At 35.9% G+C, this 22,141-nt stretch overlaps 4 protein-coding genes across 8 annotated transcripts in view; 2 read left to right on the top strand and 2 right to left on the bottom strand.

The window, feature by feature from the left end:
* The first annotated feature begins 179 nt into the window (after positions 1–179).
* The window catches only part of Hr96 (Nuclear hormone receptor HR96), a 131,012-nt gene continuing 109,050 nt past the window's right edge, over positions 180–22,141 (top strand). The window contains exons 1-5 of one of the 2 annotated variants that reach the window (XM_066397193.1): positions 180–1,209; positions 2,138–2,375; positions 2,431–2,655; positions 2,709–2,918; positions 3,128–3,326. In XM_066397193.1, the coding sequence (XP_066253290.1) occupies positions 410–1,209; positions 2,138–2,375; positions 2,431–2,655; positions 2,709–2,918; positions 3,128–3,322 (1,668 nt within the window). In that variant the 5' untranslated portion in view covers positions 180–409 and the 3' untranslated portion in view covers positions 3,323–3,326. Of the gene's footprint in view, positions 1,210–2,137; positions 2,376–2,430; positions 2,656–2,708; positions 2,919–3,127; positions 3,606–22,141 lie in introns of those variants that run through there. The other variant, XM_066397192.1, reaches the window with a different exon arrangement.
* Positions 4,245–5,989, bottom strand: LOC136413567 (WD repeat-containing protein 91). The gene is made up of 4 exons (XM_066397195.1): positions 5,578–5,989; positions 5,209–5,349; positions 5,042–5,157; positions 4,245–4,761 (listed from the first exon to the last, which is right to left on the bottom strand). The coding sequence occupies exons 1-4, from the start codon at positions 5,819–5,821 to the stop codon at positions 4,429–4,431; spliced, it is 834 nt and encodes a 277-aa protein (XP_066253292.1). The 5' UTR covers positions 5,822–5,989; the 3' UTR covers positions 4,245–4,428.
* Positions 6,737–12,172, top strand: LOC136413571 (calponin homology domain-containing protein DDB_G0272472-like). Its single transcript, XM_066397201.1, has 10 exons — positions 6,737–7,091; positions 7,272–7,585; positions 7,730–7,934; positions 8,005–8,194; positions 8,416–8,669; positions 9,544–9,832; positions 9,885–10,002; positions 10,097–10,675; positions 10,728–11,119; positions 11,177–12,172. Exons 1-10 carry the CDS (start codon positions 6,928–6,930, stop codon positions 12,074–12,076), a joined length of 3,405 nt encoding a protein of 1,134 aa, XP_066253298.1. The 5' UTR covers positions 6,737–6,927; the 3' UTR covers positions 12,077–12,172.
* The window catches only part of cpx (complexin), a 146,729-nt gene continuing 138,139 nt past the window's right edge, over positions 13,552–22,141 (bottom strand). For all 4 annotated transcript variants that reach the window (XM_066397197.1, XM_066397196.1, XM_066397198.1 and 1 more), the window contains one exon: positions 13,552–20,932. In XM_066397197.1, coding sequence (XP_066253294.1) covers positions 20,859–20,932 — 74 coding nt within the window. In that variant the 3' untranslated portion in view covers positions 13,552–20,858. The remainder of the gene's footprint in view (positions 20,933–22,141) is intronic.

Here is a 22,141-nt window from a genome sequence, read left to right as displayed (position 1 = left end):
ATTATTTGAAAATTCACTAAGGTAACTAGAATATGTAATATTTTCTTCAGGAACCCCTTTTAAAATATTGAAAATGAAGATGTCTTGCCCACCACTCTAATCTATATATTGCCACATTTTCATCTTCACAGTGAATTTAACATTAAGAGTAAATCCACAGATGTTAACTGTCATTCACAACTCAGCTGATGTCTATTAAACTGACGTATTGTTCAATGTTTTTACCAATCCATAAACAATTTATTTTAGAATTTAACGCAAACGTTAATATGTAATAGTTTTATTATTTATCAGGAATCAGTTATCGGTTATCAACTCAGCAATATAAAATTCGCCATTCCTTTATGTGTACTTCTTATCTCATTCAGTGTCACTTTACAATCTAGCTGTGCGCTATCAAAAATACGGTATGAAGAACAAAGTTGATTTGAAGATTTGTGGGGTTTGTGGTGACAAAGCCCTGGGATACAACTTCAATGCTGTGACTTGCGAGAGCTGCAAAGCTTTTTTCAGACGCAATGCTCTGATCCAGAAAGAATTTCGGTGTCCTTTCACTAATGACTGCAAGATCACAACTGTGACTCGAAGGTTTTGTCAGAAATGCAGGCTGGACAAGTGTATTTCTATTGGTATGTGCAAAGACTTGATTATGTCTGATGAAGACAAGGCACAAAAAAGGCAGAAAATTGAAGAGAACAGAGCAAAGAAGAGAAGTGTGGGTACCAATCCCAGCAATAGTAAGAAGTTGAAACGGGAATCTACAGAAGGGGACTCACAAGATTGTGAAGTTTACAGCAGTTCATACAATACAGACTCAGACCAGGAAACCACAATTTCAGAAGGGTATCAACCAAACAATCCTAATATTGATGGCTTAATTGACCAAATAAATGACAGCAGCAATAACAGATTAATTCATGATAATCACATTAGTTCTACAAACAATGACAAACAAGAGTCTTCAAGTGAAGAGTCTTCATCATTCCAAAATATAGCTCAACATCTCTTCAGTTTAGCTACGAGTCCCGGTGTCAACTTGGGCCAAATCGATCAAGTGTTGTTGAGCAATTTTATGAATAACAATACTATAAATTTAAATGAGTTTGTTAAGAATGAGCTACAGTCAACACTCAATGGTGGATTGCCTGAATCATCATCTTGTGATGTGGCTAATGATACTAATAAGAATGTGGTGACAGATGTTCAAAGGTAGGTATCATGAACATTAAAGGGGATTCAGTTTAAGAACATGATTAATATATTGTGAGCTTTGGCATCCAATTAATTTCAATAGAAACGAAGAATTTCAGATTGTTATATGAGGCGCAGTTAAAAAAAAGTGTCATTTACCAAAAGTTTTCAATTTTCAGCAAAATCTTTAACTGATGAATAATTGATAATTTAATGACGCATAATTGGCCAGATAAGGGGGAATATTTTATATAATGTTATCCCTTATCAATGGATGAATGCAGGTGTTCAAAATGTGTAGATAGATGTGTATCCACACACAAATGTGTGCTTACATATGTATGTAAACACAATTACATATTACAAAATGTTCAAGGCCATATGAAGAGAATGAAGTAGGTACTCATACCAAATATTTTTATGATTTTATTCCTACTTCAATATTTATACGATCGGTTTATTAGGCAATCTATACGTTTTGTGTCAGCTTCTTAATTAAACCACAACAATTTCAGATGAAAAAGACATAAGTAGAACCCTAAGACAACATGGTATCTAATAGCAGCCTAATTCTTAATCAAAAGAAAATAAGCCATTTTTATTATACAAGATGTCTCTAAATATAGTACTGTAAATTCAACCACATATTCTATGCCCCAAAATGTGACAAACATTATTATTTATATTAACATGTATCAAAGGCGCTTCGTTTTCATTATATAGGGTATTTGAAAATGTTAATAAAAAAACATTTTTTAAACACCAAGGAACAACCTTTCACATCTTGTATATCGAAAACGAAACGCCTTTCTATATGTGTTTACATGAAGTTTTTGTCATATTTTCATTCATATTTTGAGACTTAGAATACATGCTTGAATTGATAATACTATGTTTAGAGGTACCTTATAAATTATAAAAACCTTAAACCTAGCAATATTTTCAGATCAAACCAATACAACTTGAAACAAACTACAAATCCCATGGAATCGATTGTATCTGAAGCAATAAAACTAGAATATGACGCATACTCCGCAATTGCCCAAGGCAGTTCTCGGTCTAGAGTGTTAAATGAAGCTGAAAGGGCTAAATTAAACGAACTAATTTTAGCCAATAAAGCCTTACTAACTCCTGTTGAGGAGGAATTAAGTTTAATAGGAAACGACTTTAAAGATGTTGTAAAGGTAATTTTGGTATTAAAACACTTGACAAAAATAAGATCAAATTAAATTACTTTAGAACCAAATATCCGATTGCCCCCAGCAACACACAGATCCAGCCTTATTAGACGTAATCAATTTAACTGCAATAGGAGTAAGGCGGCTTATAAAAATGGCGAAAAAAATTACAGCATTCAGGAATATGTGCCAAGAGGATCAGGTAGCCCTTTTGAAAGGGGGATGTACGGAAATAATGATGATAATTAGTGCCAGGCGATATGATCCCACGAAAAATACTTTTAAGGTATCATAACTGATCCTGCTCTGTATTTGATGTTTTAATTGATTTTTCTTCAGATTCCTTCCATTCAAGAAAGCCTGAATGTGAATATAAACGTGCTGAAACTGGCCAAAGGCAACGCCTATCATGAATTGGAAAAGTTTAATCTGACCTTCGATCCCAAGTGGAGGAGTGATGAGAATATTATTTTGATTTTATGTGCAATTGTGCTTTTTACTCCAGATAGACCTCGGGTGATACACCAAGACGTAATCAAATTAGAGCAGGTAAGAAATTTTTCTCCGAATCTGAGATTCATATAAACGTGTTAGTTTGGTTTGGTATAACCCGTGAATTGAATTAATAAGAAGATCGAGGATACAACAATACAGCTCGAAACATTGAGGTATACGAAATCAAACCTTCTAGTGTTTTCGAAGAATCGTTAAACGAAGGAATTCATATAAATACTTTCCTTTTTGGTGTCTTTTAATAGAGCTCGTACTATTACCTTTTGAGACGGTACCTGGAAAGCGTTTATTCCGGCTGTGAGGCCAAGTCAATCTTCTTAAAGTTAATTCAAAAAATCATGGAGCTGCATAAAGTCAACGAAGAACTGATTAACGTCTTATTGGACGTAAATCCGTCACAAGTGGAACCTTTGCTAATTGAAATGTTCGATTTAAAATGATGTAGTTATTATTCGCCATATTACGCTTCACGTTTTCTTGCTATTGCTTGATAATACTATTTATCATGTAACAAATAGATATACCTCATAGCGTAGCAAATATAATAATATTTAAATGTATTTTTGCCAGTTTCGTGTTGATACCTTAAAGGTTTTCCAAGACTGATCTGCATATTTATAAGTTTTTGTAATGTTGTACAAGTTAGGGAGTGCAAATAGAGTTGTTTATTTTACCATGATAGAGTAGTTAAGAAGGCTATATTATTCAATAAGCATTCATGGATGACAGATACCAATTATAGGTATGTGCGCGCTAAAAATATGGAGCAAAATCATTTAAAATTGAAATATAATAGCTTGGTCAAAATTTATTGAGAATGATAATAATAACGCAGGTGGCAGCAAAGATTCATAAGCTGCTTTGGGGTGTGACGCCCCCACGCTACCGAGTTATCTAACCCGTCAGGGGTAAATGGCATCAAAGGCCTAGTTATAGGTATTTGACTTACCGATGAACTTTGTTCAGAACTCTGGCCCTTCCATTAATGATAGTCACCAGCGCCAACATCCAGCTGTGAAACCAAAATTACCCTCAAATCGCTCGACTTTGCCTTCCATTAGTCTTGACCCTGTTGCGTCTATTGGAGGGAAAAATAGTTTTTAAAGAATATAATAAGGCATAGGGTATCTTTTAGTTAGTTTTGCTATAATGAAAGGTGTAGCACCTCGTTTCGAAGTGAAAATTTATATAAATCTTTAAATTTTTCATTTAGATAATTCGCTCATAATGTAGCAGTTTATAGTTAACAAAAGCAACTACCTATAATAATTTTAAAGAAACCTTTAATTTCACGCACGCCAGATAACACTGATTTTTACATATTAGTGTAGGTAATACATATTCACTACTCTTAATCCGATAATTTTATATGGTGGTGAGTTATAGTGTGATAAAATTCCTTGTGATATAAAGTAGAATTATTACTTTTGATTAGGGCAATAATGTACAAATAAGTTTAGATATTTAAATAGTCAATTTGACGGTAAATAAATTACATATTGGTGCTGAACTGAGAGTTTTATTTCTTGCGCCATAATGACCATAATTAATTATTTCTAGTCATTGAGACATTCTTCTTTTTGCCAGTGCTTCCAGCCTCTTTTCTACCCATCACAGGGCTTGATCCTGTGCCCATATTTCTGATGATATTCTTTAAGCTCTTGCCCTGGCTGTCTACAATATTGTTTTCCTGGGCAATAATGTAAAAATCGTCCAAGAGATGGGTCGGAGGATCCGCTTGACATGGAGCTACATTAGATTCTGCCCCCCTGTCTATGAGCAGGGCTAGTCTGTTTTTCAAAGATTCGTTTTTTTGTTCAAGTTTGAGGATTTTAGTGGCATCTTCTTCATAGTGGGCTAAGGTAGGAACTGGCATATACTAAAAGAAAAATATGTGCAGGTTTATTAAATATAGAAAGATTTGAAATTTTTGTTGGTCCGCAAATAAATACTTTAGGAAAAAGGAATAGTTTCAGATAAGAATGGATTATAGATTAAGAGCTTCTAATGTGATTTGTAGATATAAAAATAATAATAAATCAAGATATTTTTCTTCTGTACAAGTTGGAGAACAAACGTCCTTTTTGTTTTATATGGGTTACATAGTTTCTTGTAGAATCCATTTTTATTTGGATCATCCTGTACCAATGTTAACTCACCTGGAATACTGAAGCTAAGAAGTTATGCAAGGAAACTAGTAAACTATCTTGCCATTGCTTTGTGCACTGGAAGGCAAATGTAGGATTTTCTTCAGGGTTTTTAATATAGGGTAAAACTAGAATAAGCTGAGTGAAATTTCTTGATGTTTTTTGTAATCAAATCTTACCAAACCAATCCTTCCATTCAGTTTGATTTTGAAGCTCTGGTGTCAATTTAAGGAAAAAATCTATTACTTTATCTGGTTTGTTGTTTGTGACTGCATTGATTACATACAGCTTCAGAACTGCATTTTCTAACTTTTTAACACCTAGTTTAAAGAAAAACTCATATACTTTGTTCTATATTTACATTCATATTTAGATTGATTTTGCTCTCATACAACATCTTTCATTTAAATTTCTCCTGTTCATTTTATTCACATTCACTGTGCTACTCTTAAATTTAGATTTAGTAAACAAATTATTAATCCAATCAATTTGATGTCAACACCAATCAAGCTCTGTCTGCTATTGTCTTACATATCATGAATACTTACTAGGACTAAAGTGGCTCTCTAATTTATTAAATATATGATTATCGAGATGTGTCCACAAATCTCTAAGTCCAATTAAATCATAGTTTGAAATAAATTGCATCAATTGCTCAATTATCTTGTCTACACGAAAACTCTTTTCTTTGTCAACTTTTAACTCGGCCTCAAAACTTTTTAAGGTAGAGGCAAAGCCCCTGAATACCAGGTATTCACGGATTAGTTCTTCTAGATATTGTAGATGAGCCATAACTTTTTTTCCTGGAGAAGAAATGAAAGAATTTTGAAAATCAAGACAGGTTGAAGGAACTTAAAGCAAAAAGGAATTATTTAGTGCTGAATGATGAAGATTTTTATCCATAGTACTGACAGTTCAAGTTTAGCTTATTGATTGAGCTTAATATTTGAGAAATATAATAATATAAAATTTAACAATTGATTAATTAAGCATTAAACAAAGCAGGGATAAACATTTAAAAATAGTACACAAATAAAAATCAGCTGATGATGTCGCTGTCAATTTAAATGTCAGTCAATACAGGACAGCACATCTCTTATTTCAAGTCATTTACTGGCAACATTGGATACTAGTGCGATTTAGCCGTATTAAAAGTATGGCAACGTATAATATGTAATTTATGGCTTGTAGACGACATTGAAGTGAAACTGTTTTTTTGGGTAGAACTGATCTGTTATAGCTATTTTAGAAAAAAGTGATTTTAACATGTGATTTTAAGGACATTATCTGATTTAAAGCAGTTGATAATAATTCTTCGAAGTTACTAAAAATTGATTTCTAACACTAGATTTACCGAATTTCATTATTAATATATCATAGTTAAAAATCTATACAATCGTTTTTTTTTCTATTAAAAAATGGTTATCTCCTTTTCAATGTATTATTTATTTATAGGAATGAGGATTAAAAAAACCCTTTCCTTTCTTCTTTCCTCCGACTCCCCGAACTCGTATCGAAGATAGATTAGTTAAATCTAATATTTAAGAAAGATTCAAATTATCAAATTTTAAGCAAACTAAATATTTTAACGAGCTACATATGTATTTAGAAGATTTTCTAATTTTTATTGAACAAAAGTATATACTTAATAAGTTGGTATAGGCAGGCAATAAATTTTAGAACAAACATATAGCTTACATAGTTTTCAAACGACTAGACGCAATATTGTTTATAATAATCACTGAGTAAAAACAATATTAATTTGCTGAGCAAGAATGTTTAGTAGGATTCAAATATTCACCAAATTTTATATCGAAATTTACTGTACTTGAATAGTGACCCGAATATAAGTAATTTATCATTTCGGTTCTAAATGCTACTTAAAATTAATCTGTAAAATGAGCTTTTTAATAATTTTCACGATATTTATTCTTCCACTTGAGATAAACACTGAAGACGTATTCTATACCATAAACACCAAGAGACCACTATACCAAGTGAGCGAAAAGTTTCTGAGTGTTAGCATTGATCCAGCAGTTCTTTTAGCAGAAGTAAATTTAAGGTTCGTATTATCAACCCTTATACAGGATTGTTCAAAAGTAGCGCATAAATTTCATGTTTTCTATACCGGTAAAAAAGACTTTTTGAGTAAGAAAAATGCCCTTTATTTGACTCTTGGCACTCTTGAACAATCTTGTATAACTTCTAAATGCAATTATTATCTATAACTATTTATTTGTAGCGACACCTCCCTTTCCCTCATCAAGCATTTAAGTCCTGCATATATCCGATTGGCTGGTCCTTCCACTCAATATGTTAAATACATTGATGACGAAGATGCGGCCCTTTACCACAAGAAAAAAGGGGACAATATTTATATAACTCCTTCTATGTGGTTTGGAATCAACGAATGGCTTAGTCTTGCAAATTTAACTCCTGTTTTCGGGATTAACGACAGAAACACGGTGAAAGGCGTGTGGGATCCAAGGGCCACATTGCCCTTACTGGAGATGTCGGAAAAATTGGGGGTGAAGTGTTATTGGCAGTTGGGCGCTGGTAAGAAACCCTAAATCTATTCCCCCCATTAATCAAATATCTCGAGACTGCACCTCAGGTTCAAATAGGACATCTGGACGTTCCTTATCGAATTGATTCCCCAAAATAATAGTAAATTTTACATAAAAAAGATGCTTTCTTTAGACTGCACCAAAAAAACGATAATTCAATACGTGGACGACTTGCACATCCTAGAGCAGACCCTGAAGGGTTTTCCAGAGCATGCTGATAGTTGGAAAGTGGTGGGCAGCGACTTGAGCAGCTGCAACTTTGACAACGCTGTTAATGGAGGGCTTGAACAGTACATTAAAGATTTAGACGAATCTGTGAATGCCGTAATGTGGCAGTCGTTAAGTATCTACAGCATCAGCTATTTCTTCCCTAGGCTAATAATACTTATTATTTGCATTTCTCGGTAGAGTTCCCATATCGAAAAACTACATAGGGTTCAAGAAAACAGAATTCTGGACTAGTGTTCCGAAAGATGATCGGCCAGCTACATTTCCTTCTGCAATTCAATGGGCCCGTAAGGTGGGGGAGGCTGCGAGTTTGGGTTACGATGTAATTTTCAGGGAGCCAAGGGTTACAGAATTTATACGTGACACCCCAGTAAGCACCATTTTAGCTAGAACCGTCGGGAAATGTTAAAGGAAACACTCTAAAATAGACATTTTCAAAATTTGCAAAAAATTATAATTTGGGGGAATTTCCAAAAATATATTTTTTTTAATTTTCAAATTTTGAAGTAGTCGACTCATGTTGTGAATTGTTCTTATTTTAAATTATTCAAAGAAAATTTTCCCATTGCAATAATACTTTTCAACGTCTAGGTATACTGGTTCTCGCTGCTTCACAAAAATCTCATGGGTACAATCGTCTTAGAAGCCCAAGCCTTATACGAAAATCCCAATTTGGCAATTTTTGGGCACTGCACCAAACCCCCGCACAATGGAGCTATAACCATAATGGTTATCAACAATGGGTCGGAGCCCAGTTCAGCTAAGTTCAGGGTTGGAAGCGCTCTTATGGAAAGATCAACAGAAATTCAAAGTTACTTTTTGACTGAAGCAAACGAAGGCGCTGGGTAAGAGGGGAACAAGTAGTTTTGTCCTACAGTGGCACAAATTCCTTTTCTGTAATTATTAATGACGAAGACTAGGCTGTAAAATAACACGTTTGATGCCTAGGCTGTAAAGTAACACTTTTAATGCTTAGGCTGTAAAGTAACACTTTTGCTGCCTAGGCATAATTTTTTTCAATCATTGCAAATTCGATCCGTATGTAAAATAAAGAGAACTCTGATATAAGAAATATATAAAAATCGCATGAAAACAGATTTTAATCGGTTCCAGTCGGAGATAAAAATATCTGTCTTAGGTACGCCGGGGCAGGCTGCGACCGTAAATTTTTTATTTTTTCTCACTGTGAAGCAAGTAATTGGTGAGATATACCCCTGACTAGATATGAATGATCTAGACGAATTACCTCACTTAACAAACCAAAACTGGACTTGACGGGGAATTTTGACGCTTTTTTGAGGCACACGAACCGAACTTTCAGATTTCTTGATAATGCCACGACCAGGGCCGAATTTAGCGAGTCTGGCGCCGTGGGGGAAATTTCTAATCACCCCTCTCTCTATCAAGAAAAAACGCCGCTTTTCCTGGTCTGCCGTTCTAGGCCTTCGTCCAACCTCGACCCCTCATAAGGCCGGTGCTGGCCTGATATGACTACTTTACGAAAAATAATTTACTTCCGGATTCTAGAGAAATCTGGAAGTAGCTAGAGAAATAGAGGAAATATTTCTGGCTTTTTGAAAAAATCGAACGCACAGCTGCTTTTCAGATTTCTTCCTGAAGCACCGACCCCTTTTTGTTGCATTTTTATGTCCTTTTAATTACCCCGGACGAGGCATAATAAACGATTAATATGTGTATAAGTACATACCGTTTTTCCAGCAAGGCTTTGTTGAACGGTCAACCCCTATCAATGGACCTCCTGCAAGCGCCTGAAGACCTTTTGAAACCAAAACTAAAAAGGGAGAAACTGTGGCCCCATTTGAGTTTGGAAGTTTCTTCCAATACAGTTGCCTTTTTTGTTATCACAGGGATAAATTGTTCTTTGTGCATGCAGAATCAGGGAGAACTGCTTGCGGAGGATATTGGAGAAGATCAGTCTGGAGAGAAGCAGTTTAAGATCGAACAAAGAATGCAGCTTGGATCTTTGCTGACCAAAGCTCCTTTCGGGGTAAGTGTGATGTTCAAGTAAGTCTTTCGTTCAAAGGTAATCCTTTCATTAGAACAAAAATGCGTTACGAAATATCAAGAAGAACATCCTCAAAGAGGTAGAAGCGGACAGGGCTTTCTATGATAAAATTGCGAAGAATTCCAACCTAGATGTAAATTTCGTAGGCAAAGGTGAGGACGAGAGTGGCAAACTTCAATGGAGCAAATTGCACGGACACTTCAAAGCCTTCATTCAAAAATCTCTATAAGTTTGAATTTTTTCCAGATAAAATGAGCACGAAAGTGAAGCATGGGCCATCGTCCTCAAACCTGCACTTAACAATTCATGAAATCGAAGATATTCTGAAGGGTCGTGCAAGGGCCAAAGCTGCAACCAAAAACATCGGGCTCACAAGTGCGGAGCTGGACATGTTGGTTGATAAGGCTACGTTAAAAATCCCCAAATATTTCGTCGCTAAGAGGGATATAAATCGGGTTTTGCTGGAAGAGAAGGCTAAATTTTATCAAAACAACATGTTCAGTCAAGAAACCTACGAAAAGCTTGCCAAAGAGAACAAGAAGTCCACTAAGCTGTTGCCTCTCTCTAGAATGAGATTGAAGAGGAGCATTAATACCCCTTTATTGAATATGAGGGCCATGTTGGAGGAAATTGAAAAATACCTGAAGGAGGATAAGAAAACTCATTCAGATGAAAACTGTAAGATGAAGAGGGATATTAACTTGGATTTGCTGAAGCAGAAGAGTCAGTCTCACCAAAAGGGGTCTATTCAACCCAGTGCGAAGCGCCCGCAAAAATTGGATTTCTGGAATGAGGAGAAGAATCTGGATTCTTTGGATCTAGCTGGTAATGACCACTAACTTGTTGCTCAAAAATACGTTTTGTCTAAAAATTTTAGGTCAATCCAGCGATGAATTATTCGATGATTTAAAGCAGTTCGAGGACAAAGCCTTCGAAGAATTATTAGAACCTGATGAAGTTCCCTTCAGATCCAACCTTCCAGAATCTAGGTTACTCCCTAAGAAAGCCAGAATTTTTTCGAGTCCTCTACTGGAACCTTCATTCACACAATTCAAATCTAAACTCCCCAAAAATCAGCGGAGGATTGTAAGTCCGTATCCGGAGGACGATGAAGACAATTTGCAGTTTCTGAAGCAGTTATCTGAAGAGTTTGTCGAAGATGAAGAGCTAACACCTTACAGAAAATTGCCGGTGGTTAAAAATGGTAAAATGCTCAGGGACATGAGGGAATTTGGTAGTAAAAGAGATAAGAATAAGAAGTCTATGTGTGTAAGTTGGTTTAATCATTTGAGTAAGTAATAGAATCGAAATTTTTTTAATTTTCAGGCCGATTTAGGTGAATTTTACTTCTCAGAAGAACTAGAGGATTCGTACCTAAGAAGGCGCAGGAGTTCAGGAGACGAAAACAAGATACGAAAAAATAAGATGAGGAACGAAGTTAAGAAGTTACGAATAAAAATTAAGGAAGAGAAAAATAAGTATCTGCGAGAAAAACTGGACGCGAAGCAGAAGCAAAAATTGGAAAAAGTACGCAGAACCAAAACGAACATTCAGAAAGTTCCCAGATATCTCTGGGACAAATACGTAATCGATAGGGCGAACAGTAGCGAAAACGCATTGGCACCTCCAGGAGGAATTCCTCTACAAAAACGATCTGCAAAGGAAGATGGTCAAATAGTCTTCGGGCATTATTCACCACTGAGTAAACCTATGGAAAAATTGAGACCTGTGGATGCATTAAAGGTGGACACGAATGACACTAAATTGCCACATCCACTGTATAGTTGGATGTTGGACGAGAGACTAAAAAACAGCCTCGTTAAAACTGAATCCTCGAGAAAGCGCAGATACATCTCCACGAATTCTTTAAACTTAAATACAAATGGAATAGATGACGATGATGTTAATAAGATTGACGACATTAACAGAAATATAATGAGGTTTACCGGGATTAAACCAGACTCTTCTCTTTTAAGTGAAATTAAAGATAACAAGTTTTGGACCAGTTTCACCTCCACAACATTAAAGCCAGAAACGGTACCGAATAATAATATTACCAAGGAGAAGGCAATGGCGAATGAAAATGGGGCAAGCAAAGTCACGTATTTGCAAAAGGTTTTGGGCAGAGAAAAGGGCAAAGCTATTGAAGTGTTTATACAGGGTATTAAAGATCAGTTTAGTAATATGGGGTCAAAGATCAAAAGCTTACTCGAGAGAATTTTCTGAATGTTAAGGGACGGAGTGTGTGTACCTACCTGTTTATGAGATTAGATTCTATATTCAATAAGGCGAATTTGTGCATTTAAATTAAATAAAATGTGATTATGATAATCGATAAGGATTGTAATGTCCGATTTTCTGCATATAAAGATGAGCCCGACCTAGCCAGAGGAGCTTTCAATCTGGAGTACAAAAAAGAAAGAACTACTAAGGTTAGAAGTCGAATTAAAATTTGTTTGTTTATTGCTAAAGTAAAAAGTTCAATTTATTATTAAAAATAAGTAATAACCCACCTTGTGAGTAATATATTACTACTGTCAACTCAACTGAATGATAGTCGAAAAGTATACATTTTGATACTCTGTGAAATTTACTGTATTTTATCGTACTGTGGCTTGTTGTGGAAGACCTGCTGTGACCCTGGCTCGAGGTGACTAAAAAGTGACGCATTTCGATGATATTACCGGAATTCGGGTGAACCGGTGGCGGAAATCGCGTCATCCTTTTGGATCGCATTACTAGTTTTGGTTTGTTTAGATTATATTTGTTGCGTTTGCTTTTCTTTTTTAATTTTAAAAATTGAATTATTAGTGATGCGTTAAATGTGCCACCCATCTAAACAGATTTATATCGTTTGTTTTTTGATCGGAGCTTAAATAAGGGACCAGAACCTTTTGATCGTCGCTCGATTAGCACCATTAGTATCGTGTAATAGTTCCTCTCCGGCTTTGTCACCCTTTTTAAATATCTTATCGATATTGTTTATCACATGACTTAGCTAGCACTATTTGCATCGATGAAAGTTTTGTCGCTTTTAGTTGTTTACCTCATAAATCATATATTTTTTTCGTACCGATAAACCTGAACTAGAGTTTGTAATTTATTTACGAAACAGTTTCTGAGACTGCGAACTGAGAGTGGTCCGACCGCGAAACGTCCGGTCCACGATTACCTTAGCGGTCACTTGTGGAAGCACTTCATTTTGGCCAACAAGAAGGATCAAGTACTTTCGGCCCCTTCCACCAATATGTATTTTGGTCACGTTGAGCCGGTCAAGACATATTGGTTCTTCAGCCAGACAAGACATCGGGAATGTACAAACTGATCCGGCTATGGGCTGGACATTCACGTTCGGACCGTCCTGAGTTCGTAGGCTCAGAAACACTGATACATGCGAAAAAGTAACCAATAGCCCTGCTAACTGTGGCTAAGGTTTATTGCTATCCGACAATAATATGCGTGATAAAAAAAGGAATATTGCAAAAAATGAATAGTTTACGTGAATGACCGGACAAAGCGAGCCATTTTCGAGACAAGTGGTGCCAGATAAGTTTGCAAAAAAACCCTCTTTTTTCTCATACTTAAGTTTAGGCTAAGTCAAAACACAATGAAAAAGCGCTCTGCGACGTCTGGTGATGTTGCCACGACCTCTTGGGCCCCATCTGACCATCTACACCGAGCGTCAAGGAAACACCGTGCCATAAACTGTAATATTTTTATTAAGTCCTCCTTTTTTACAATAACGTTGCAGGTGGTTTACAACTAACAACAATCAAGTCTGATGAGTTAAGACTTAAATTTATTATATAACAACGTGAACAGCCCTTAACTACTAAAGGTACTCAGCATCTACAAAATGTGTTTCTGGCTTCGCAGCGTCTTTGGAAACACTGTTACTGGTAATGAACGTACAAATACAAAAAAGGTACTACCTATAGGAGATTCTGAATATCACCCCGCTTGAGGTTGAGTTTAGAAGAGTCCACACAAGTTACGTACTCGCACACATCGAATCAAAGCATATGCGAAATATTATGATGATGATGATGTTCAGAACCCAAACTAAACTGCATCGAATCAACAACGATATCTACATTACAGTGTAATATGCGAATATCATTTTCATGATTATAACAATACAACATTGATTATTTCAGTAACAATTTGCACATTTTTTGTTATGAAATTATCACTAATATATTACCAAGCAGAAGCCTAAGTACGTAAAGGCCAAGCTTACCACACGATCAAGTGATAGTCTTTGACTTTACCAAAGAAAGCTCGCAAGAGTGCTTTGGCCTCAGTGAGGGGGCAAAAGTATTCTTTTCCACGAACCTCAGAAGTGAAGTATACTACTAAGAGTTAAGAAATTACAGTTTAAAGAGTATGTGTGTGTGTGTGTGTCGTTGTCTCTAGAATATCATACTTAATAAGTTACAGTGAGTGTACCTTACATATCGACCTGCGGACAGCTTCAAATGCAAGACTTCATCGGAGCTTTAGATCAACATTTAGATTTCTTCATGGCATTATTAAAAACTATTACAAAATTGTTTATTATTCGAATGATTAAGTACAGTACGCCACACATATAGGGGGTAAACGCTATCGGCTAAGGGATTATTAACAACTAGGGGTTGATAAAAGTATCTACTTACAATATATCACACACCTGGTTAGGTAAATCTACGCATTGCTTTTAATTTCTTTGTCATAAGATAAAGGGGCACGCGAGAAGACAACCCCCTGTAGTGAAGTCAAGGGGAGAGTTAGTGTGGATGAACCCTTAAGTCCTTTCGTGCTTGGGGTTTCAACTATTGGTACTGAGGGGGTCTCAAAGCTGGTTCATTTAGCGACTTAATACATTTTGCATTTTCCAAATAATCCTTATGGAGTATTAAACACGAGTATTTCTGATTCCTACAATAGGCTACATTATAATCAAATGCCTGAAGGTTCTAGCGAAGACTTCCTTTAGTAAAATTACACACTGGAGATCATGCAGATAGGATTCAAGAATTTAACTACGAGTATCACACGCAAAGGCTAGAATTACCCTGTAAGTGCCCCTAAATCGTCGTTTCCATTTTTATGCTACTTTCAAAACTTAAATTGCACAAAGAAGTGTAATTTTACGCAAAAGTCAGGCAGAAACCTTGAGGACCATTTGGGCTCTACTAATGACTAGTAAAATTGCATTGGTTTTGCATCATTTAGGTATTATGTAATAAGTACATAACTCACGATGAAATTATTTACTAACGGCTTTAAGCTCGGGGTTAGTGGTAGTGTTACATATGCTCGAGAAGCTCACATGTGAGTAAATTTGGTTGTGAGGTGTTATTCACGTTGATATCACCCAAATTCCGCATTGTGCACAAGGCAAAGAAGAAGGTAAGGGATGACGCGCCTTTTGGGGGTTGTTTTAGATTGACCGCATCCGTTACGTTCTTCTCCTGAGTCAGTAGTGACTTTAAGCAGAGGTTTTTAAATCGTCCTGAGTGTTCTCTGATTTCATATTCGTCTTCAGAATTTTAAGACTGGTGATTACATACGGGAAAATGAAGGGATGATCTTGCGAGCTTTAAATTAATGTTATTTCTTTGCGATGCATTAGAGAAAACTTGATAAATACACAAAAATTGCGATTCGAAAACTCTCGACCCTCATCACACCGATACAACAGACTCACCCTATAGAGTTCCAACATTATTTAATGATTTATCTTATCTTTGTCCAATTCCTTGTGGTTTTGAAGGTAATAAGATTTTTATGCGACTGACGCGTGCAGAGCTTCGACAAAGCTCATCAAGGTAAGATTTATGATGTAGATTTATGTCGATATCGAGAAGCAGATCTTCCGGGTCCTGAATTTATTGCATGCAAAAATATACTTGAAATTCAGTAGGGGCTGAGGGGCCATTTTATCGTGATTATAATTCGCAAATAAGTGAGAACAGATGATTTGTCAATGTTGAAGAACTAAAGAGTTGGGGCTTCCTAGTTTCAGTATAGACTGGGGAATTCAAAATTCTCTATCTAGTGCAACATTAATTGATTAAAAAATTGCCAGAGCTGCAGAAGCTACTTAGAAGATCTACCTTCTTATTCCCTTTTAAATGTTAAAGTTCATAGACTCATGTACCTAATGTCTAAATTACCATCTTCGGAATGTTCGGAAGAATTTCGAGAGGAAATTATTATTGTGTAAGTGGAGCGTGTTCAATAGTTTTACTAGATACTCTTGGATACATCCCCAAAGAGCTGAAAGTACTTTTTAAGCGTCTGGAAAGGATTTCCAGAGGATCTGAAGATCACAGCAATCAAGCAGAAATTGAAGCAAGCTTCCCTCAGGAGAACGTAAAAAATCGCCCCGTTATGGGTGAACCATGAAAATTGGTAAACTTACATAAAACCTAAATGATATGATGTGATAGTGATAATGATATGGCTAAATGATATGATAATAAAATGTATATACCAAAATCTGCTTGAAACATTCTCATTTTCCCCTCTTTCACGTTTTAGAAGAAAATTGAGATTTTAAATCTTCCTCTAGCTTCAGCTTTTGAGGAATTATTCAGGTGTACTTCGAGATGGAGGACCTCTTGATGGGGATTCCTTGCTGACCAGATTCTAATAGAATTTGGGAGCAGAATATTCTCAAGGAAAGACGTGAAAAAAATAGACGTTCGTCACTTAAAGCCTTTAAAGCCACGGATTTGGACGTCGTTTCATAGTAGTGCAATATTCAAAATTACTTTATACGATAAAAGTTTCCTCCTAGAGCTTCTCCATCTTCGTACATCGTTCTAGGTAATATCGCAGAAACGCTAGAAACACTCCTGTGAGGTTGCTTTAAATAACTAATAAAAAACGTGGCATGAAGTCAAATTCCTCCAAAACTGAAAAAATATGGAAGAGAAGGGGAAACGACATTAATTTGGCAATAATCAATATGAGACAAAAAAATACTGAAACATTACTAAAGAAAATGAAAACATGACAAGTCTGTTGCTATGGACGATATTTCTATCTTCAGTAGCGAGTTACCCTCAGGATGATCAAAAATTCACCACTGACGCAAATCCTTGTTCCATATTACGTTTTGCCAAAACGACATCGACTTAAAAAGGTTCCACTGAGCAGCAACGACACTTATCAAGGAATATAGTACGTTACAGCCTATTAGATTAATTCCTACATTTTGCATAGTTAGATAAATACATCATGTCGCTACAAGCTGTATAAGTAAGAGAAAGAAATACGGACAACTTAAATCTTTCGCTCTTTCTTTCGGTGGGTTAAGTAATCGCTGAAAGATGAAAATTTTTTTGGCAAATTCGAACCACTTAACCACACCCACGTTAAGCGAAATGACAGTAAAAAATAACGGGGTATTGCAGAAGATTTTCGCTACGATACATCCTATTATTGGTGCTGGTTTATATGAGGTACAATATTACTTTGTGAGAGTTACACTGCTAATGTGATATCTTTGCTTCTGCAATAACCTTTTTAACAGTAATTGACATCCAGGCATTATGGGAGGGAAATAATAAAGCCATTATAACGCACATTTTGCATTCCCCTAGACTGAAGTGTTTCAGAATCGCCCCTATTTACAATCCTTCCTCGAATCGAGTAACAGAAGAAATGTCCCAAATTTTGCACCTAAACTCTTATATTTACAATGTAATTACATTATATTATTGTCGTAAAAATTATTTTTTGTATGTACAAAAATGTCAAAAAGCGCTTATTTACATCAAATTAACCGGTGGTTTAGATCAAAAAGTACGAAGAAGCAGCGATTTTCGCAAGCACGTTAATTCGCAAGCTCAAGTCTGAAAACTGGAATAGACGAAGTTATTTGGCAGTTATTTCCAAAAGCCGAAACAATTTATCCTAAAGGTATGGTTATTAAATTCCTGCCAGGGGAATGCAAACCTTGTTAAACGATTATGAAACACCTCAAGTTAGGAAGCAGTAAGTATGCCATAGTAACATAGAGCCACTTTTTAATAAAGCTGCTTCAATAAGAGCGGAATTTTCATTGAAATGCTTTCAAGATGGAGCATCTTCCTATTAGTTTGAGGGCGATTAAATTCAGATATTTGGTCTCGTCAAGGATATCATATAGTTTAGTAAATGCCGCGCGTAATCAGCTATTATGCATGGAACGTCCCGAATTAGAGTTCCGGCTTAGGAACATCCGAACTCGACAAGTGCACTGTTTAGGAAAATCCATTAGTAATCGCCCAATTTATTACGCCTTCAAAATCGGCTTCTTTGACCAGTCCCCAGTTTCCAGAACGTTCACCAGGCGAAATTTCTAGTTTCCAACGAGCCAACCTTCGTCATTTTCACGTGCGAGGTCACAAAAACAGTAAAACCGGAGATGTAGATTTGTCGCGTCATGAAACGATCTATTTCAATCTCGTCAGGAAAATTAGTAAATAGTGCACTTAAAATTCGAATTTCCAGGAATATCTCAGGTGCTTCAAATTAGAGCTTGATTGATTTCCATGAAATATTCAGAGGATTTTCTCATGAATGTGCTAATCGAAAGCAACAACATTCCTATGCCTCTTTTTCATGACTTTCGTGTAATTTCAGCATTTAATTGAGTTTCAACATGAAACGTGATTAAAGTCCCGAAATACATGATTTCGGAATTGTGCCACCCTGTGAACGCCTTTGTGCCCGGTTCGGTTTGGACGATTTTTTAAATGGAAAATGTTTTATGCAAAAGTTGAAGCGTACGATGTTTACAGGGTGTGTGGCAGAAATCGCATTATTTTTATACCGGGCGTTCGAAGTCTCGTGATTACAGCGAAACCTAAATCAATTTTTAATTCTTTTTTCTCATTAGTCACCATCCTTAACAATCGTTTAATTAACATATAGTCATTCATTATAAATCATTCTGCTCCTATTATGTAAATTTTATTATGGTTTTTTGGGTTGAGCCAGTCTCGTTTGAAGTGATCACTCACCCATTAAAAATAACTTTACAAGACTTCAAACATTCCGGAACTTACAGCTCGTAGTTAAAAAATCCAATTTGCAAATAGCCTTTAAGTAAAGCCAGTCTTTTCATACGTGCTAGACCGGTGTACTTGGGACAACCGATGCTATTGCTCAACGAGATTAAGGAGACTCACTCCAATAAATTCTTCAGCTTCATTAAGTCGACGGGATTACGGTAACTTCACTCAAGCGAGACATGACGGGCCAATTCTCGAAAGCTATGCTGAGGCAGTTGTGCTCCCTGCTTCTTTCCATAAATATTGAATAAATATTCTCAACTCCTCATTAGTATTGAACCGCTAATTTCCCAACCACGCCATCATTCTTGTGAATAAGTAAAAGTCACTTGATTTCAAGTCTGGACCGCAGAACGGATGATCAAACACTTTCCATTCGAAATCTGTGTTTGCTTCTATTATCATGAATAAGGGTCATTGGGTCATGAGTGTCCACATCCAACTTAAGCGAACTTGGAAACAATCACCCACATGGGTATGTGGAATTATTTATTTTTGCGGTGGGACAGTATTGACTATAAAAGTAGTGGCTCCATTTCGACACTCCATTCGATTCGTCCGACTCAAGATTTGAAATTCGAAGTATATTACATGGGGCAAAGCTGGCTCATCGAAGCAAGGGAGCTTGGTCACTTTCGTTAAATCAGTAAAAGGTTTCAAATTTAGAACTTGGACTTTTCTAGATAAGCTGCCCTGGGGCTACAATACTGAATTTATGTACCATAAAACTTATCAGGATTTGATGTGCGGGTTTTTATTAGTTAATATATGCTTTTTGAAATTTTGGTGCCGGCGGTAAGTTCTTCTTTGCATGATAATAGCTGATCATCAACACCTACGCAGCATTTACAGTAGAAGAGAAAGAGAAAGCAACAACAAGAAACACGCCACAATAATTATTATCAAATGACGCATGCTACAACTGATACAACAAAAGCCAAGAGTAATACCATACACAACATAAAGATTGAAATTGTGTGTGTACTTGAAAGATATAAAGAGTGGATGATGCTTTCGTAGTTTTCAGTAATTTTCTCACGTCCTCTCATTCCTGTCGATAATATTCTTATAGTTCCATTCTTTCAAGATTGTCACTCACTAGAAGTGATGATTGTCTCTGTCTTATTGTTGTTAGAGAAAATTGTTTTGTTTAGTACAAAAGCATCTTCGGCTCAGAGATCAAAACAAATATTTTCGTAGCAAATGAGTGTTTACTTTATTTGTCAATTAACTTTCCAGACACCCAGTTCCCACTGGGTCTTGCTAATTTGTACTTTTCTCGTGGTTGAGCATTGAATCGAGAAATAAAGTAAAACATCCCTTTGAAGGAATTTGGATGACTAATCTTGGCGTGAGTGCGCTTTCAGAGGATAGTGAAGTCGTTAACATCTCTCAAGAACAATCATTCAAAGAATCCACACACGTCCCTTAAAAAAATACCCGAAAAAAAGCTCTTCCTCCAGGTTTATTACTTTGGCGATACAAAAAAATATCGTTTTATCTACCTACAAAAATGGTAACAATTAATAACCCTACAACAAAACTATTATGACGATGCGTCCATCATAATAACTTTGTAATTTTTGTTAATTGTTTATCGCAGTCTCTTTTTGGGTGGGGGGCAATATATCTGCGCGGCCACAAATTATAGTAAAAACACTAACCGACACAAAGGTGGATGCGACGTGACGTTGATAAGGGTTTTAGGGCTACCCCCAGTTTTTATCGAGGGCCATAATTTATTTCGGCCAAAACGGGTACGCTAAAAACCCTTCTCATCGATTTAGTCGTCGATCCTTCTACAATAATTTAACATTTAACCATAAGTAAATAACATCACAGGTGTTACGACTACCAACTAAATTAACAAATTATTATTTCTTTTCGTAGTTTATAATCTAAGATGGTGTTTAGCCGCAGGGGGCCCGCAGTATGTGCCAGTGTGGATGTCTCCTTATTCATTGCATTACGCATTTACTCTCAAGTTGAGACCTGAGCTCATTTACACTTGTTTCTATCGTGTTCTTGAGTTCTGAAAAAATGTATATACATGTCAGGGATTTGTGGCTCAATGAAGAATCGAGATCAGTTTTATAATTGGAACTAAAAAGCTCTAGGAAGCTCATCGATATGAGTAAATTGATCGGAGCTACTGAGACAAATTACCACCCTTTCCGAGGAGTGTTTAAGTGCCCCTTAAATTATATTGACAGAAAACAATCCAAATTGTACAGCATGAAATCAATGTATTCGAATTTTCTATCCAAACAGGAGCAAACTGAACTGTGGCTTCATAATTTTATATACTAAGCCAATGTCCATGATACCACATACAGGGCACATATATGTTGACGATCATTTAATTTATTAAAAATCAGTAACAGCAGCGGAATTTGACAGACGAATGAGGTTAGAAATGCTTCAAATGTCAAGTTTACGTAGGCATATGCTAAACGTTTAAGCTCACCAGGCAAAGTTTGACATAAAAATGTATCATATGTCTACTGAAATTTGAAATGTGTTAGAATTCTAACCTTACTGGCATGTCAAATCCGACTGCTGTCACTTTGTTCAATCGTATATAAATTTATAGCGTAAACATGAATCATCCGCGATGAGCTGAAAATGACCACACATATTTTATCAGGTTTTTAAATTGCTTTGTTTGCAAACAGATAACTGTTTTTTAAAAATATTTTTAAATGTATTTTTGTAATTTCCAAATTGAAATTTTCCATAGAAGAAGTTTAAATGCTAACTTCGTGTATTACGTTGTCATTAGCTAAGAACAAACAATGTTGTTTCGATGTTGATTTTTACTAGGAGCAAACAGCGTTATTTTGAGCATAAATTTCCGCAAGTGTGTTGTGGCATGAATTATTCTGTGTTCTGACATGTGATATTACAAATAATGGGGTTACAAAACTCGCTTTTTCGAGGTTTTCCGGTTGAAAAGGCGACAACCTCAAATTTCTCTCATATTTCTATGTAAATATATATGCATATGTATGCATTATGGAGTGCGAAGATACCTCATAGAGAACATATGGATAACCTTAATTTCTTGAAAAAAGTCGAAATGGTTTTGCAGCGCGTTTCTTCTGCGCATCACGTGCTATTTAATAAATGGTTGATTTAACGATGTCGATTGGTCAAGTATGATTAATCAGCTATTTTGCTTAGAGCATATGTCTCTCATTTATCTAGGTGCAGGTAGCTGATTTTATTTTATACTTAACCT

This window comes from Euwallacea similis, chromosome 14, assembly GCF_039881205.1.
Source record: "Euwallacea similis isolate ESF13 chromosome 14, ESF131.1, whole genome shotgun sequence".
Classification (NCBI taxonomy): domain Eukaryota; kingdom Metazoa; phylum Arthropoda; class Insecta; order Coleoptera; family Curculionidae; genus Euwallacea; species Euwallacea similis.
Note: the sequence above shows the minus strand (reverse complement) of the source record. Positions and strands in the feature narration are given on the sequence as shown.

Excerpts from the sequence above, each read along its gene's own strand:
- LOC136413567 (XM_066397195.1), bottom strand. The coding sequence starts at position 5,821 with ATGGCTCATCTACAATATCTAGAAGAACTAATCCGTGAATACCTGGTA. Across the intron at positions 5,350-5,577 it reads AGAGAGCCACTTTAGTCCTA|GTGTTAAAAAGTTAGAAAAT; the intron begins GTAAGTATTCAT and ends TCTTTAAACTAG. Across the intron at positions 4,762-5,041 it reads TCTTAGCTTCAGTATTCCAG|TATATGCCAGTTCCTACCTT; the intron begins GTGAGTTAACAT and ends TTTTTCTTTTAG.
- LOC136413571 (XM_066397201.1), top strand. The coding sequence starts at position 6,928 with ATGAGCTTTTTAATAATTTTCACGATATTTATTCTTCCACTTGAGATA. Across the intron at positions 8,195-8,415 it reads AATTTATACGTGACACCCCA|GTATACTGGTTCTCGCTGCT; the intron begins GTAAGCACCATT and ends TTCAACGTCTAG. Across the intron at positions 8,670-9,543 it reads GAAGCAAACGAAGGCGCTGG|CAAGGCTTTGTTGAACGGTC; the intron begins GTAAGAGGGGAA and ends CCGTTTTTCCAG.